The sequence below is a fragment of the Trachypithecus francoisi genome, unplaced genomic scaffold (assembly GCF_009764315.1).
Source record: "Trachypithecus francoisi isolate TF-2019V2 unplaced genomic scaffold, Tfra_2.0 Lachesis_group5, whole genome shotgun sequence".
In the NCBI taxonomy this organism is placed as follows: domain Eukaryota; kingdom Metazoa; phylum Chordata; class Mammalia; order Primates; family Cercopithecidae; genus Trachypithecus; species Trachypithecus francoisi.
Window position 1 is genome coordinate 69,101,044 of NW_022681470.1, and position 13,076 is coordinate 69,114,119.

The 13,076-nt window shown below is 36.2% G+C and overlaps 1 protein-coding gene across 1 annotated transcript in view; it reads left to right on the top strand.

Moving 5' to 3' along the window:
* DTL (denticleless E3 ubiquitin protein ligase homolog) overlaps positions 1 to 13,076 on the top strand; it is a 67,767-nt gene that overhangs the window by 21,316 nt on the left and 33,375 nt on the right. Inside the window, exons 6-10 of the mRNA XM_033200714.1 lie at positions 5,474 to 5,539; positions 7,474 to 7,586; positions 9,431 to 9,504; positions 10,842 to 10,945; positions 11,225 to 11,329. Coding sequence (XP_033056605.1) covers positions 5,474 to 5,539; positions 7,474 to 7,586; positions 9,431 to 9,504; positions 10,842 to 10,945; positions 11,225 to 11,329 — 462 coding nt within the window. The remainder of the gene's footprint in view (positions 1 to 5,473; positions 5,540 to 7,473; positions 7,587 to 9,430; positions 9,505 to 10,841; positions 10,946 to 11,224; positions 11,330 to 13,076) is intronic.

The window sequence follows — 13,076 nt, forward strand, 5'->3', positions numbered from 1 at the left end:
CAGAGCGAGACTCCGTCTCAAAAAAAAAAAAAAAAAAAAAAAAAAAAAAAAAAGAAACAGAAAAATAATTAAGGGAATGAATGAGGAATCTACCAAAGAGATCGGTATTCTAAAATAGAGCTAAATTCTGGAACTACAGAATTCATTGAATGAAATACAAAATACCTTCGAAAGCTTCGACAATGCACTAGATCAAGCAGAAGAATCCCAGAACTTGAAGAAGTATTGAAGATCTTTTAAAATAACCTAGTCAGACAAAAATAGAGAAAAAATAATAAAGATGAATGACTAAAGCTTTCATGGCATATGGGACACTATATAAAGTGGCCAAATATATGAATTTTCAGTGTCCCAGAAGACAAAGATAAAATGAAAGAGTTAGAAAGCCTATTTAACAAAATAATAGGTGAAAACTTCCCAAGTCTAGCAAGAGATTTATATATCCACATACAACAGGCTCCAAGATCCCCACAAGTATATAATTCAAAAAGGTTTTTTTCCGTGTCACACTGTAGTCAAACTATCAAAAGTCAAAGACAAAGTGAAAAGTCTAAAAGCAAAGAAAAAACATCTAGTCACCTATAAAAGAAACCCCATCAGACCTAACAGCAGATTTCACAGCAGAAATCTTACAGTCCAGGAGAGGATGAGATGATATATTCAACATGCTTAAAGAAAAAAAAACCCTGCCACCCAAGAATGCTACACCCAGTAAAATTATCCTTCATAAATAAAAGAGAAATAAAGTCTTTCCCAAACAAACAAAAACTGAGGAAGTTAATCACCAGTAGATGGGCCATACAAAAATTACTTAAAGGAGTCTTATACCAGGAAGTGAAGAACAATATCTACTATTATGAAAATACAAAAACCACTGGTAAGCAGACACACAAGAGACAGGAAAGACTGAAATGTTACCACTATAGAATACCATGAAACCACAATGATAAAAGGTACCAGAGAAAGGAAGGAACAAAGGATATACAAAACAACCAGAAGTCAGTCAATAAAGTTAGGAATAAGCCTTCACATATCAATAATATTGAATGTAAACATGTTAAACTTTCCATTTAAAAGATACAGATTGGGCAAATAGACAAACATGACCTAATTATATACTGCCTACAAGAAATGCATCTCACCTGTGAAGACACATATAAACTGAAAATAAAGGAATATAAAGATATTACATGCAAATGGAAACCAAAAGCAAGCAAGAATAGCTATACTTACATCAGATAAAACAGACTTTATGTCAAAAGCAGTAAGAAGAAATGAAGGTTATTCAGTGATGATAATTCAGCCAAAGGATATATCAATTCTAAACATGTATATACCTAACACTGGAGCACACAGATATATAAAGCCAATATTACTAGATTTAAAGGGAGAGAGAGACTCCAGTGCAATAGCAGTTGAGGGCTTCAGCACACCACTTAGCATTAGACAGATATCTAGACAGAAAATTGGATTTAAACTGCACATTAGACCAAGTGGACCTAACAGATATTTACAGAACATTTCATCCAACGGCTACAGAACACACATTCTTCTCATCAGCAAACAGAATATTCTCCAAGATAGACCACATGTTAAGACACAAAACAAGTCTCAACACATTTTTAAAAACTGAAATAATATTAGGTATCTTCTGAGACCACAATGGAATAAAACTAGAAATCAGCAACAAAAGGAAGTTTGGAAACTACAAATACATGGAAATTAAGCAGTATGGTTATGAATGACTTGGGTCAAGGAAGAAATTAAGAAGGAAATTTTTATAATTCTTGAAACAAATGAAAATTGAAACCCAACATACCAAAACCCATGGGATACAATAAAAGCAGTGCTAAGAGGAAAGTTTATAGCAATAAGCATCTATACCAAAAAAGTAGAAAGACTTTAAAAGAATCTAATGGTGTACCTCAGGGAACCAGAAAAGCAAGAACAAACCAAACCCCAGATTAACAGAGGGAAATAATAAATAGCAGAGCAGAACTAAATAAAGACAAAAAGCAAGAAAAAGGGTCAGCAAAACAAAAGGTTGGTTTTTGGAAAAGATAAAATCAATAAAGTACTTGCTAGACTAACCAAGAGAAAAAAGAAAGATGGTCTAAATGAAATCAGAACTGAAAAAGGAAACATTACAACTGATACCACAGAAATACAAAAGATCATCAGAAACTATTGTGTACAACTATACACTAACTAGAAAACCTAGAGGAAATGGATAGATTACAAGACACAACCTACCAAGACTGAATCAGAAAGAAATAGGAAACCTGAACAAATCAATAGTAACAAGATCAAAGCAATAATAAGTCTTCCAGCAAAGAAAAGTTCAGGACCAGACTCTACCATAAACAAACAAACAAACAAAAAAACCTCAGATCTAATAAATTCATTAAAAGTTGCAGGATACAAAATCAACGTACAAAAATCAATAGCATTTTTATACATTGATAATGAATTAGCTGAGAGAAATCAGGAAGGCAATCCCATTTACAATAGCTACAAAAAAAAAAAAACACCTAGGAATAAATTTAGCCAAAGAGGTGAAAGATCTCTACAAGGAAAACTATAAAACACCGATCAAAGAAATTGAAGAGGAGACAAATGGAAAGAGACTTCATGCTCATGGATGGGAAAAATTATTTTCCCATGGGCATACTGCCCAAAGCAATCTACAGATTCAGTGCAATCCCTATCAAAATACCAACATCATTTTTCACAGAAGTAGAAAAAACAATCTTAAAATTTATGTGGAGCCAAAAAGAACCCAAATGCCAAAGCAATCCTAAGCAAAAAGAATAAAGCTAATATAGCTAAAACAGCAAGCATGGCATTGGTGTAAAAACAGACACACAGACCAATGGAACAGAATAGAGAATTCAGAAATAAATCCATATATTTGCAGCCAACTGATTTTTCAATAAAGGTACCAAGAACATACAATAAATGGTGCTGGGAAAACTGGGTATCCATATGCAGAAGAATGAAACTGTACCTCTATCTCACTGTATTAAAGAAAATCAAGATAGGCTGGGCATAGTGGCTCATGCCTGTAATCCTAGCACTTTGGGAGGCCAAGGCAGATGATTGCCTGAGCTCAGGAGTTCAAGACCAGCCTGGGCAACATGGCAAAACCCCACCTCTACTAAAATACAAAAAATTAGCTTGGCGTGGTAGGTGCGCCTGTAGTCCCAGCTCCTTGGAAGGCTGAGGCTTGAGAATCGCTTGAGCACAGGAGGCAGAGATTGCAATGAGCCAAGATAGCACCGCCGCATTCCACCCTGTTTGGCACAGTGGAACTCAGTCTCAAAAAAAGTAAAAATAAAAAATCAAGATGGATTATAAAGACTTAAATGTAAGACCTGAAACAAAACTACTAGAAGAAAATTTAGGGAAAGCACTTCAGGATATTGGTTTAGGCAAAGATTTTATGGCCAAGAACTCGAAAGCACAGACAATAAGAACAAGTAGATAAACTAGACTATACTAAACTAAAAAGCTTCTGCATGCCAAAACCTTTTGAATGGGAAGTATTTGCAAACTATTCATCTGATAAGGGAATAATATGTAGAATGTATACAAGGAACTCAAACAATTCAACAGTAGAAAAAACAAACTATTAAAAAGTAGGCAAACACAGACTGGGCAATGTGGCAAAACTTTGGCTCTGAAAAGAAAAACAAAAAAATTAGTTGGGCATGGTGGTGCCCTACTGTAGTCCCAGCTACTTGGTGGGACTGAGATGAGAGAGGATCACCTGAGCCCTGAGTGGTGATTATACCACTGTACTCCAGCCTAAGTGACAGTGAGATCCTGTCTTCAAAAAAAAAAAAAAAGTAGGCAAAGAACATGAATAGACATTTCATGAAAGAGGACATACAAACGGCCAGCAGGTATGTGAAAAACTGCTCAACATGACTCATAACCACAGTGAGATATCATCTTAACCCAGTTAGAATGGCTATTATTAAACAAAACAGATGCTGGCAAGGATGTGGAGAAAAGAGAACTCTTGTACACTGTTGATGGGAATGTAAATTAGTACAGCCACTATGGAACACAGTAAGATTTCTCAAAAAAAAAAAAAAAAATAGAATTACTATTGATCTAACAGTCTCATTATTGGGTATAGAGCCAAAAGGAAACAGTGTATCAAAGGGATAACTGCAGTTACATTATTGCAACACTATTCACAATAACCAAGATATGGAATCAATCTGTCTATTAACGAACAAATAAGAGTTTTTAAAAATTGTAGTATATACACAATTGAATACTATTTGGCCATAAGAAAGAATGAAATGTCATTCACATCAACATTATATTAAACAAGACAGGCACACAAGATAAATTTCACATGTTCTTACTTACATGTGGGTGCTAAAACAATCTCATGGAGGTAGAGAATAAAATGATAGATAACCAGAGGCTGGAAAGTGAGTGGGTGTGAGGGTGGAATGAAGAAAGGTTGATGGATACAAGCATAAAGTTAGATAGAAGGTATAAGTTCCATTGTTCGATACCTGACTATTGTCACCTTACAAAGTATTGTATATTTCAAGCAGCTAGAAGAGACAATTTGAAATGTTCCCAGCACGTAGAAATGATGAGTACTCAAGGTGATGGATACCATATACCCTGACTTGATCATAACACATTCTAGGCAGATATCAAAATATCACATATACCCCATAAATATGTAAACTATTTTGTATCAGTAAGCAAAATTGCATGTTTTCATTCAGTTTCCACAGAGCCCTCAGGTAGCTGTTTTTGTGTTTTATCCCATTTACAACTAATGCAAGTGGATTAGTTTTAAGTGCTCACTCTTTCACACAGGAGGCAGGGGGTTTTTTGGCTTACTTTTAAAGAATAAAACATTACAGATAAATTGAAGTTCTCCTATAGTGCCTTCTCCAATCCCATTGCATCCCAGAGGCAGCCTCTTTCACAAACTTCATACGGATCTGGTCCATATTTTTATACTGAGCCAATACAGTTTAGAGGTTTGGAGTGTAAGCTGATTCATACTGCCAGGAATACCTTTACAAGTTACTTACCCTCTTTGTGCCTCTCTTGGTACCTACCTAATAAGGTTGATAGCAAGGATTGAGATAATTTGTATAAAACATGTGGGATAGTAGCTAACATTTAGAATATTAGGCACTCCGTATTTTGACTCTTGCTTGTCATTCTTACTATAACCACTATATATTTTATATGGGTTTTAAAAAATTTACAGAGGGGTGATTCTATAAAGTTTTGGTTCGACATTAGTATCTCAAGCTCTTCGTAATCCTTTTTCCTATTTGTTATTGAGCTATATATTCTTAAATGTTTGACTCCAGTGCCAGATACAGTACCTTGTACATAACAGATAGTCTAGGAAATTTAAATTGAAATATATGTGTCATTTACTGGTTTTGTTAACCTCTCAATAATGTGTTTATTTCCCCCACAGCTGTATTCTGTACAGGTGGAAGAGATGGCAACATTATGGTCTGGGATACCAGGTGCAACAAAAAAGGTTAGATTTTAATTCTGAGAGATTTGGGATTACCCTGTACTTAATTTTGAGTGAAAGAGTTAGTGATTTCATCTGATTACCACCAGGGGGCTTGTACTCATAATTCCCCATTTCTGCTCACTGTTCCAGATCTCAGGATCTTTGTCAGTGTTACAAGTATTACACTCATGTATTTATCTCATATTGTCTTCTGAATGATAATGCCATTTACCCACATTATTGATGGACTTAAAAATATTAATATGCAGCCTCACTGGTAAATGTCTTTAAATTTATTTTGGTTTTCAAGAATTTTTATTTTTTTATTTTATTTTATTATTTTTTTTGAGATGGAGTCTCCGTTGCCCAGGCTAGAGTGCAGTGGCATGAACTTGGCTCACTGCACTCTCCACCTGCTGGGTTCCAGCAATTTCTCTAGCTCAGCCTCCTGAGTAGCTGGGATTACAGGCACCTGCCACCATGCCTGGCTAATTTTTGTATTTTTTTAATAGAGATGGGATTTCACTATGTTGGCCAGGCTGGTCTCAAACTCCTGACCTCAAGTGATCTGCCCACCCCGGCCTCCCAAGGTGCTGAAATTACAGGCGTGAGCCACCATGCCCGGCCTGATTTTAAAGAATTAGATTGAATTCAAACATAAACTCATGGTTGTCTGGTGATGCCATTAAGCAGACGATGATGATTATCTCAGTGTTCACGTTTAGTTAATTTATTAAAAATTTTTTTAGTTTCTGCATTTTGAAAAATTGATAAAGTTGTACATATTTTAGGGGGTATATGTGATATCTTGATACATATATAGAACATGAAATGATCAAATCAGGGTAATTGGGAAATCCATCACCTCAAACATTTTTCTTTGTGTTTGTTGGAAACATTACAATTCTTCTCTTCTAGTTTTTTGTGTTTTGTTTTTTGTTTTTTTGGAGGTGGAGTCTCACTCTGTCTCCCAGGCTGGAGTGCAGTGGCGTGATCTCACCTTGCTGCACCCTCCACCTCCTGGGTTCAAGTAATTCTCCTACCTCAGCCTCTCGAGTAGCTGGGATTACAGGTGCATGCCACCATGCCCTGCTAGTTTTTGTATTTTTAGTAGAGACAGGATTTCACCATGTGGCCAGACTGGTCTGGAACTCCTGACCTCAGGCAATCTGCCCGCCTTGGCCTCCCATTCTTCTAGCTATTTTGAAATATATATTAAAATTATTTTGAAAAATTTTAATAAACCTTATTTTGTAGAACAGTTTTAGGTTCACAGCAAAACTGAGCAGAAAGTATAGAGAGTTCCCATACAGCCCCTGTCCTGCCCGTGCACAAGCTTCCCCACTGACAACATCCTATGCCTGAGTGGTACATTTGTTATATAATCAGTGAACCTATATCAACACATGCTGTCACTTAGAGTTTATAATTTACATTAGTGTTATATATTCTTAGTATTACACATTCTGTGGATATTGACAAATGTGTAATGACACGCGTCCACCATTGTAGCATCATACAAAATAGTTTCACTACTCTAGAATTCCTCTGTGCTCCAATTATTCATCCCTACCTCCCTCTAAGCCCTGGCAACCACTGATCTTATTACTTCCCCTAGACACATTTCCTCCATGTCATTTTATGGCTTTATCAAGCTCATTTCTTTTTAGTGCTGAATAATATTCCATTGTCTGTATGAACCACAGTTTATCCATTCACCCACTGACGGACATCTTGGTTGTTTCCAAGTTTTGGCAATTATTAAAGCCGTTATAAACATCTCTCCCTTTTTATACATTATAGTCTCACCACAGGAGATCTAGTGTAGCTGGCTCTGCTGGCTTCTAATTTCACCAGTTTGGTCAAAAATTACTTAATATTGAAGTTTTATGTACACATGTTGTATTCAGCATGTAAGAATCCTGAAACCTAAATTTCCTTGGAATATCTTTCAGATGGGTTTTATAGGCAAGTGAATCAAATCAGTGGAGCTCACAATACCTCAGACAAGCAAACCCCTTCAAAACCCAAGAAGAAACAGAATTCAAAAGGACTTGCTCCTTCTGTGGTAAGGTTTTACAGATGTATACATGTGTGCAGATCTTATCTGTAGGATAGAATAAATGGGAGGCTATTGATTAAGAGAATGAGAATGAGAGTTAAGAGTGAGAATCTTCATGAGATTCATTTGATGAATGAGAATCTTCATGATTTTCATTTGATATCAATGGTTTATTGCTTATTCAGTGCCTACATTTGTGGTTCTCAAATTCTAATTTTTAGTTCTTCTGAATTATAATTACATTTACTTATATTATTGATGGAATTAAAATATACGTAGCCTTGTTGATAAATATCTTTAAATTTACTCTGGTTTTAAATAATTAGATTGAATTAATCATAAGATCATGTTGTCTCATGCCATTAAGCTTTCAAGTTATTATTTTTTTTTAAATTTCAATATCTACATTTTTAAAAATTGATAACATAATTGTACATATTTTGGGGGTGTACACTGTGTATAATGATCAAATCAGGGTAATTGAGATAGCCATCACCTCAAATACTATGTGCATCAGAGTTGCCTGAGGCACATGTTAAAAATTCACCTTACTGTGTCTCATCCCTAAAAATCTCTCCACACACACACACACCCCTATAATATAGTGGAATTCATTAGGAAAAGTGGGGGAGGAGTAGTTTGAGGAAGCATATTAAGTACTGTGATGCAGTTTTCTATGGGGAAAGAACACCTGTTGTTTTTGTAATACAAACTACAGAGAGATATGTTTTTTGTTTTTTGTTTGTTTGTTTTTTGTTTTTGAGACAGAGTCTTGCTTTGTCACCCAGGCTGGAGTGCAGTGGCGCCATCTTGGCTCCCTGCAAGCTCCGCCTCCTGGGTTCACGCCATTCTCCTGCCTCAGCCTCCTGAGTAGCTGGGACTACAGGCACCCGCCACCATGCCTGGCTAATTTTTTGTATTTTTAGTAGAGAGGGGGTTTCACCGTGTCAGCCAGGATGGTCTCGATATCCTGACTTCGTGATCCACCCACCTCAGCCTCCCAAAGTGCTGGGATTACAGGTGTGAGCCACCACGCCTAGCCAGCTTATTTTTAAGCATTTGACAAAATATTATTAAATATATTGAGAAACATGAGTAGAACATAGTACCTCTCTAATAACTTACAGTCAGAGCTCAAACAATGCCCATAATATATCCTTTTTCTTTAAAAAAAATTGCCCTTTTTCTCCCTTTAATTTTTTTTTATATTCCTCGTGTGTAGGGTACAAGTTAATATTTTGGGGGAAGTATGACTGCTAAGACATTAAGACTTAAAACTATACACCATGAACAGGACACAAGCATGAATGCAGGCAGATAGTGGAGGCCATATGAAGTTAAAATGAGTAACATTTCAGACATTTAATCGGGTTCTGAGCCAAGATAACTTGTTAGGTAATAGCAATTAGGAGGTAAGACTCCACTGGGCCTCTTTTTCAGAGAGCATGTAATAATCTTTTATTCATAATTCTTTTGATACTCCTGTATGATAATCTAGGTAGAGCAACATTTTAGAGGTTAAACCAGCACAAGAAAGTTAAATAAGTTTCCTAAGGATACACACAGCATATTAGTAGGGCTGAGTCTAACTAGATGCAGTAGGCTCAGACAAGCAAAATCTTTTAGTCACCAGTTTGTTTCTTGAGTACAAGTTGAAGTATTACATACTAAAACTTAATGATCCTTGCTAAAATTACCTCTTGGTCAGCATATATATCTGATTGAGCTCATTAGAGAAGACTTCATCTAAGTCAGTCTGGGGAGAAAAGTCGTTTTTTAGCACCTCGTTCTCTTGATGGTAAAGATTATGATGCTCAAGATAGAATCTTTTTCTTTTCTTGTGCTATCAGGATTTCCAGCAAAGTGTTACTGTGGTCCTCTTTCAAGATGAGAATACATTAGTCTCAGCAGGAGCTGTGGATGGGTAAGAGTCTATTTCTTATTTCTTCCGACGAGATCTTTTTTATGAGCTGTGATGGTACAGTCACATAGTCTCATTATAATTGAATGTGTGTGCTTTCAACTGTCAACATAGCAAGTACCCCAAATGAGAAAAAGAACTGTAGATCACACTGGAAAATACCTAGTTGAAGGACTCTTGAAGGATAATTAAATGAAAGAATACATGTGTCACGCTTAACACATTGTCTAGCACGTAAGAGCAGTGGTAGCTGCTGTTGCTATCTTAGAAAAGCTGGCTGGGTAGCTTGCTTGCCTTATGCAATATAATTTAGTCACTAATTCTCATTTTGAAGAGTAAAATTTTTGTTACTTCGGGTTTTATCTTTTTCAGGTTTAAGAATATCCTAAAAGAAGAAATCTGATTCTGGGGATGTAATTAACATTTCTGGGAGTAATCTAACTAGATTGATGATAGTAAGGCCTAATGACTTTCACATACCTATTATCCATGATTAGTCTGAATTCTTGGCTTCCAAATAAGTCTGCTCTGTGATGCTTGTTGGTTGGTTGCTTTGTAGAATATAAATTCTTTGCAAATGGAGACTTTCTTTTTAAGCTTCCTTCCTATTATATCTCTCAAGGCATCCTTCCCTTAAAATTTTTAATTTAAAATATGATGGCTTACCAAACTAGGATTTCCGTTGTGTCCTCTGGGCACTAAAACCCTCTGAACCAAATTATCAGGCAGGAATGAAGGATTATCTAAAGGTTGTTAGTTCTGCTTGTGAATGACTGTGAAAGTTTGCTCTGTTTGTTTCCAAGAATACTGTCATTTCATATCAGGTCTGTGTTTTCAAGTTGCCTTCATGCTAGAAAGTAGAGGGTTAAGACAATTATCTCAGTAGCTGAAATGAAAAAATACTTTATTTCACAGAACAATTTGTTTAGATTATTTAAGGAGTTATGTATGGAGATGTAACCACAGGGACAGAACTTACTACTTATGGTATCAAAGGATATATGCAGAATATTAAGGCTTAGGAAGTGTTTTTTCTAAAAACAATGGAACAATTACTATCAGCACTCAGCCTTCATCTTCCTTTTCCGTTCCCTTAGAGTAAACTCCAGTAACCCATCACTGGGTCAAATCACATCTGTTTCCGTTCTGTCAGAATTATAAGCCTGGTATTGGAGACAACAGTGTAAGATAGTTTGATTTGTTTCCCAATGAAATATCCTCACTGTACCTAGCTAATGTGCCAGAAGAGTTAGATTAAAAGTCATTGCACATTTAGTGTAATTGAAGTTGTTTGGGGTTGGAAGAAGGTCTACAAAATATTTATTTGCCTTGGTTTTTAGGATAATCAAAGTATGGGATTTACGTAAGAATTATACTGCTTATCGACAAGAACCCATAGCATCCAAGTCTTTCCTGTACCCAGGTAGCAGCACTCGAAAACTTGGTAAGCCTTTGTATAGGTCTTTTGGGGGAGATATGAGTTTTTGTTAAAAAAAAAAAAAAAAAAAATTAGGCTAGTTTCCAGTAACATTGATATGAAAAATTCTAATATGTGAAGTTCAAAAGATAAAAACTCAGAAGAATGTTTTTGGTTTGTGTATATTTTGGGGACAAAGAATTCTGATGATTCTTCTTAAGGAACGATCTATTTTTGTCTCTACGTTTTAACCTCAAATCTACTCACCATCATCAGGACATGCTAACTTAAGTTTCCTTTTTCTAGGATATTCAAGTCTGATTTTGGATTCCACTGGCTCTACTTTATTTGCTAATTGCACAGACGATAACATCTACATGTTCAATATGACTGGGTTGAAGACTTCTCCAGGTAAGACATTAGTCATTCAAATTCTCTTACCAGGAAACCATTATGGGCTTTTTTTTGATAATGATAATTTAATGGGTTTTCTTCTAAACTGAACTTGTTAAGCCATATGAGGACTTTGGCATCTTTGATTACATCCGGTGGTAATTTCTTAAGTGTACATTCCTTGTGATTTCATAAGTAAGCTGAATTGTGCTTTACATGGTGACTTAATTTTATTTTAATAGAGAATATCTCCTGAAATTATACCCTTTGGCCTATATTTAGAATTCTCTCAATTTTTGATTTAATAAGCTGTGGAGTAGAAAAAGCACTTCTGCTCAGCTTTTGTCCTCTTTAGGGGCTGCTGGTTAAAATTAGGGGACTGAATTTCTCAGACCTCCAAAATAGTTTCGGCCTATCAGCCTTCTCCTTAATGTTAAAGAGAGGCCCTTTTATTTCTAGATGTTTTCCCCAGCCTCACCTTTTTTTTTTTCCCTCAAAACTATAAAAATAGAATCTGATACTTACAACTAATAAATGGTAGTTTTAAAAAGAAAACCCAAGTTTCTCAAGCATGCTTTCCTCTTTTTTTAATCTTCTCCTCTCCCTCTTCCAAATCACTAGCCTCAGGCATGCTATAAGAGAGTTATTTGGGTTACGTTATTTTTAAGAACATCAATTTCTTAAGCTACATCTTAGTAGCCTGGTTATTCCTCATCTATAGATCTTTCAAAAACACTTTGAATTCCATAACCAATCCTCAGAGTTACCCAGTTTCCACTAAAGTGAAATGGTTTGATAAACAAGAAATCTCAAGTACAGAATTTTATCTTTTATTTTTTATTTTTTTGAGACGGAGTTTTGCCCTCTGTTGCCCCGGCTGGAGTGCAGTGGTTCGATCTCAGCTCACTGCAACCTCTGCCTCCTGAGTTCAAGCAATTCTCCTGCCTCAGCCTCCCAAGTAACTGGGATTACAGGTGCCCGCCACCACGCCTGGCTAATTTTTGTATTTCTAGTAAACGTGGAGGTTCACCTTGTTGGTCAGGCTGGTCTTGAACTCCTGACTTCGTGATCCACCCACCTCAGCCTCCCAAAGTGCTGAGATTACAGGTGTGAGCCACCATGCTGGCCCAGAACTTGTCGTTTTAGCTGAAATCTTACAGAAGTTTCCAAAGGTCACTCCAAGCAATCTTATTAGGACTTTAGTATTGGTGGCAGTGTCATAGTCGGCATTTCTGATGCTTTGCACTGGGTCTGGTTTTCTCTAAACAAGAGCAATAGTATTTAGAAAAGGGAAGAGGTGTTTCTTTTGCTCTTTTCCTTAATGGAATCTGAGCTTGGAGAACTGCTAATTTAGTTAATCAAAAATCTTTCCTTGAAAGATAAAACCTAATCCTGATTATATTATCAGATGTACAAGAGCTCTTTCTATATAATTTTTGCTGCAGTGTGGCACTGAAAAGGGCCTTGAGTTTAGTGTCCTGCCGTCAAATACTTCGCTAATAATTTAGTAAAGCTTTTGTGTGATTCTATTTAATTTCATTTGCTCAGATGGATAGATAGGTAAATAGATTAACAGATCAATTTGTTCCTTAAAAATTGAATGACAGCTGGCCATGGTGGCTCACACCTATAAACCCAAGCCGAGGCTGGTGGATCGCTTGACCTCAGGAGTTCAAGACCAGCCTGGGCAATATGGCAAAACCCCATCTTGACAAAGATGCAAAAAATTAGCTGAATGTGGTGGCATGTACCTAGTCCTGCTACT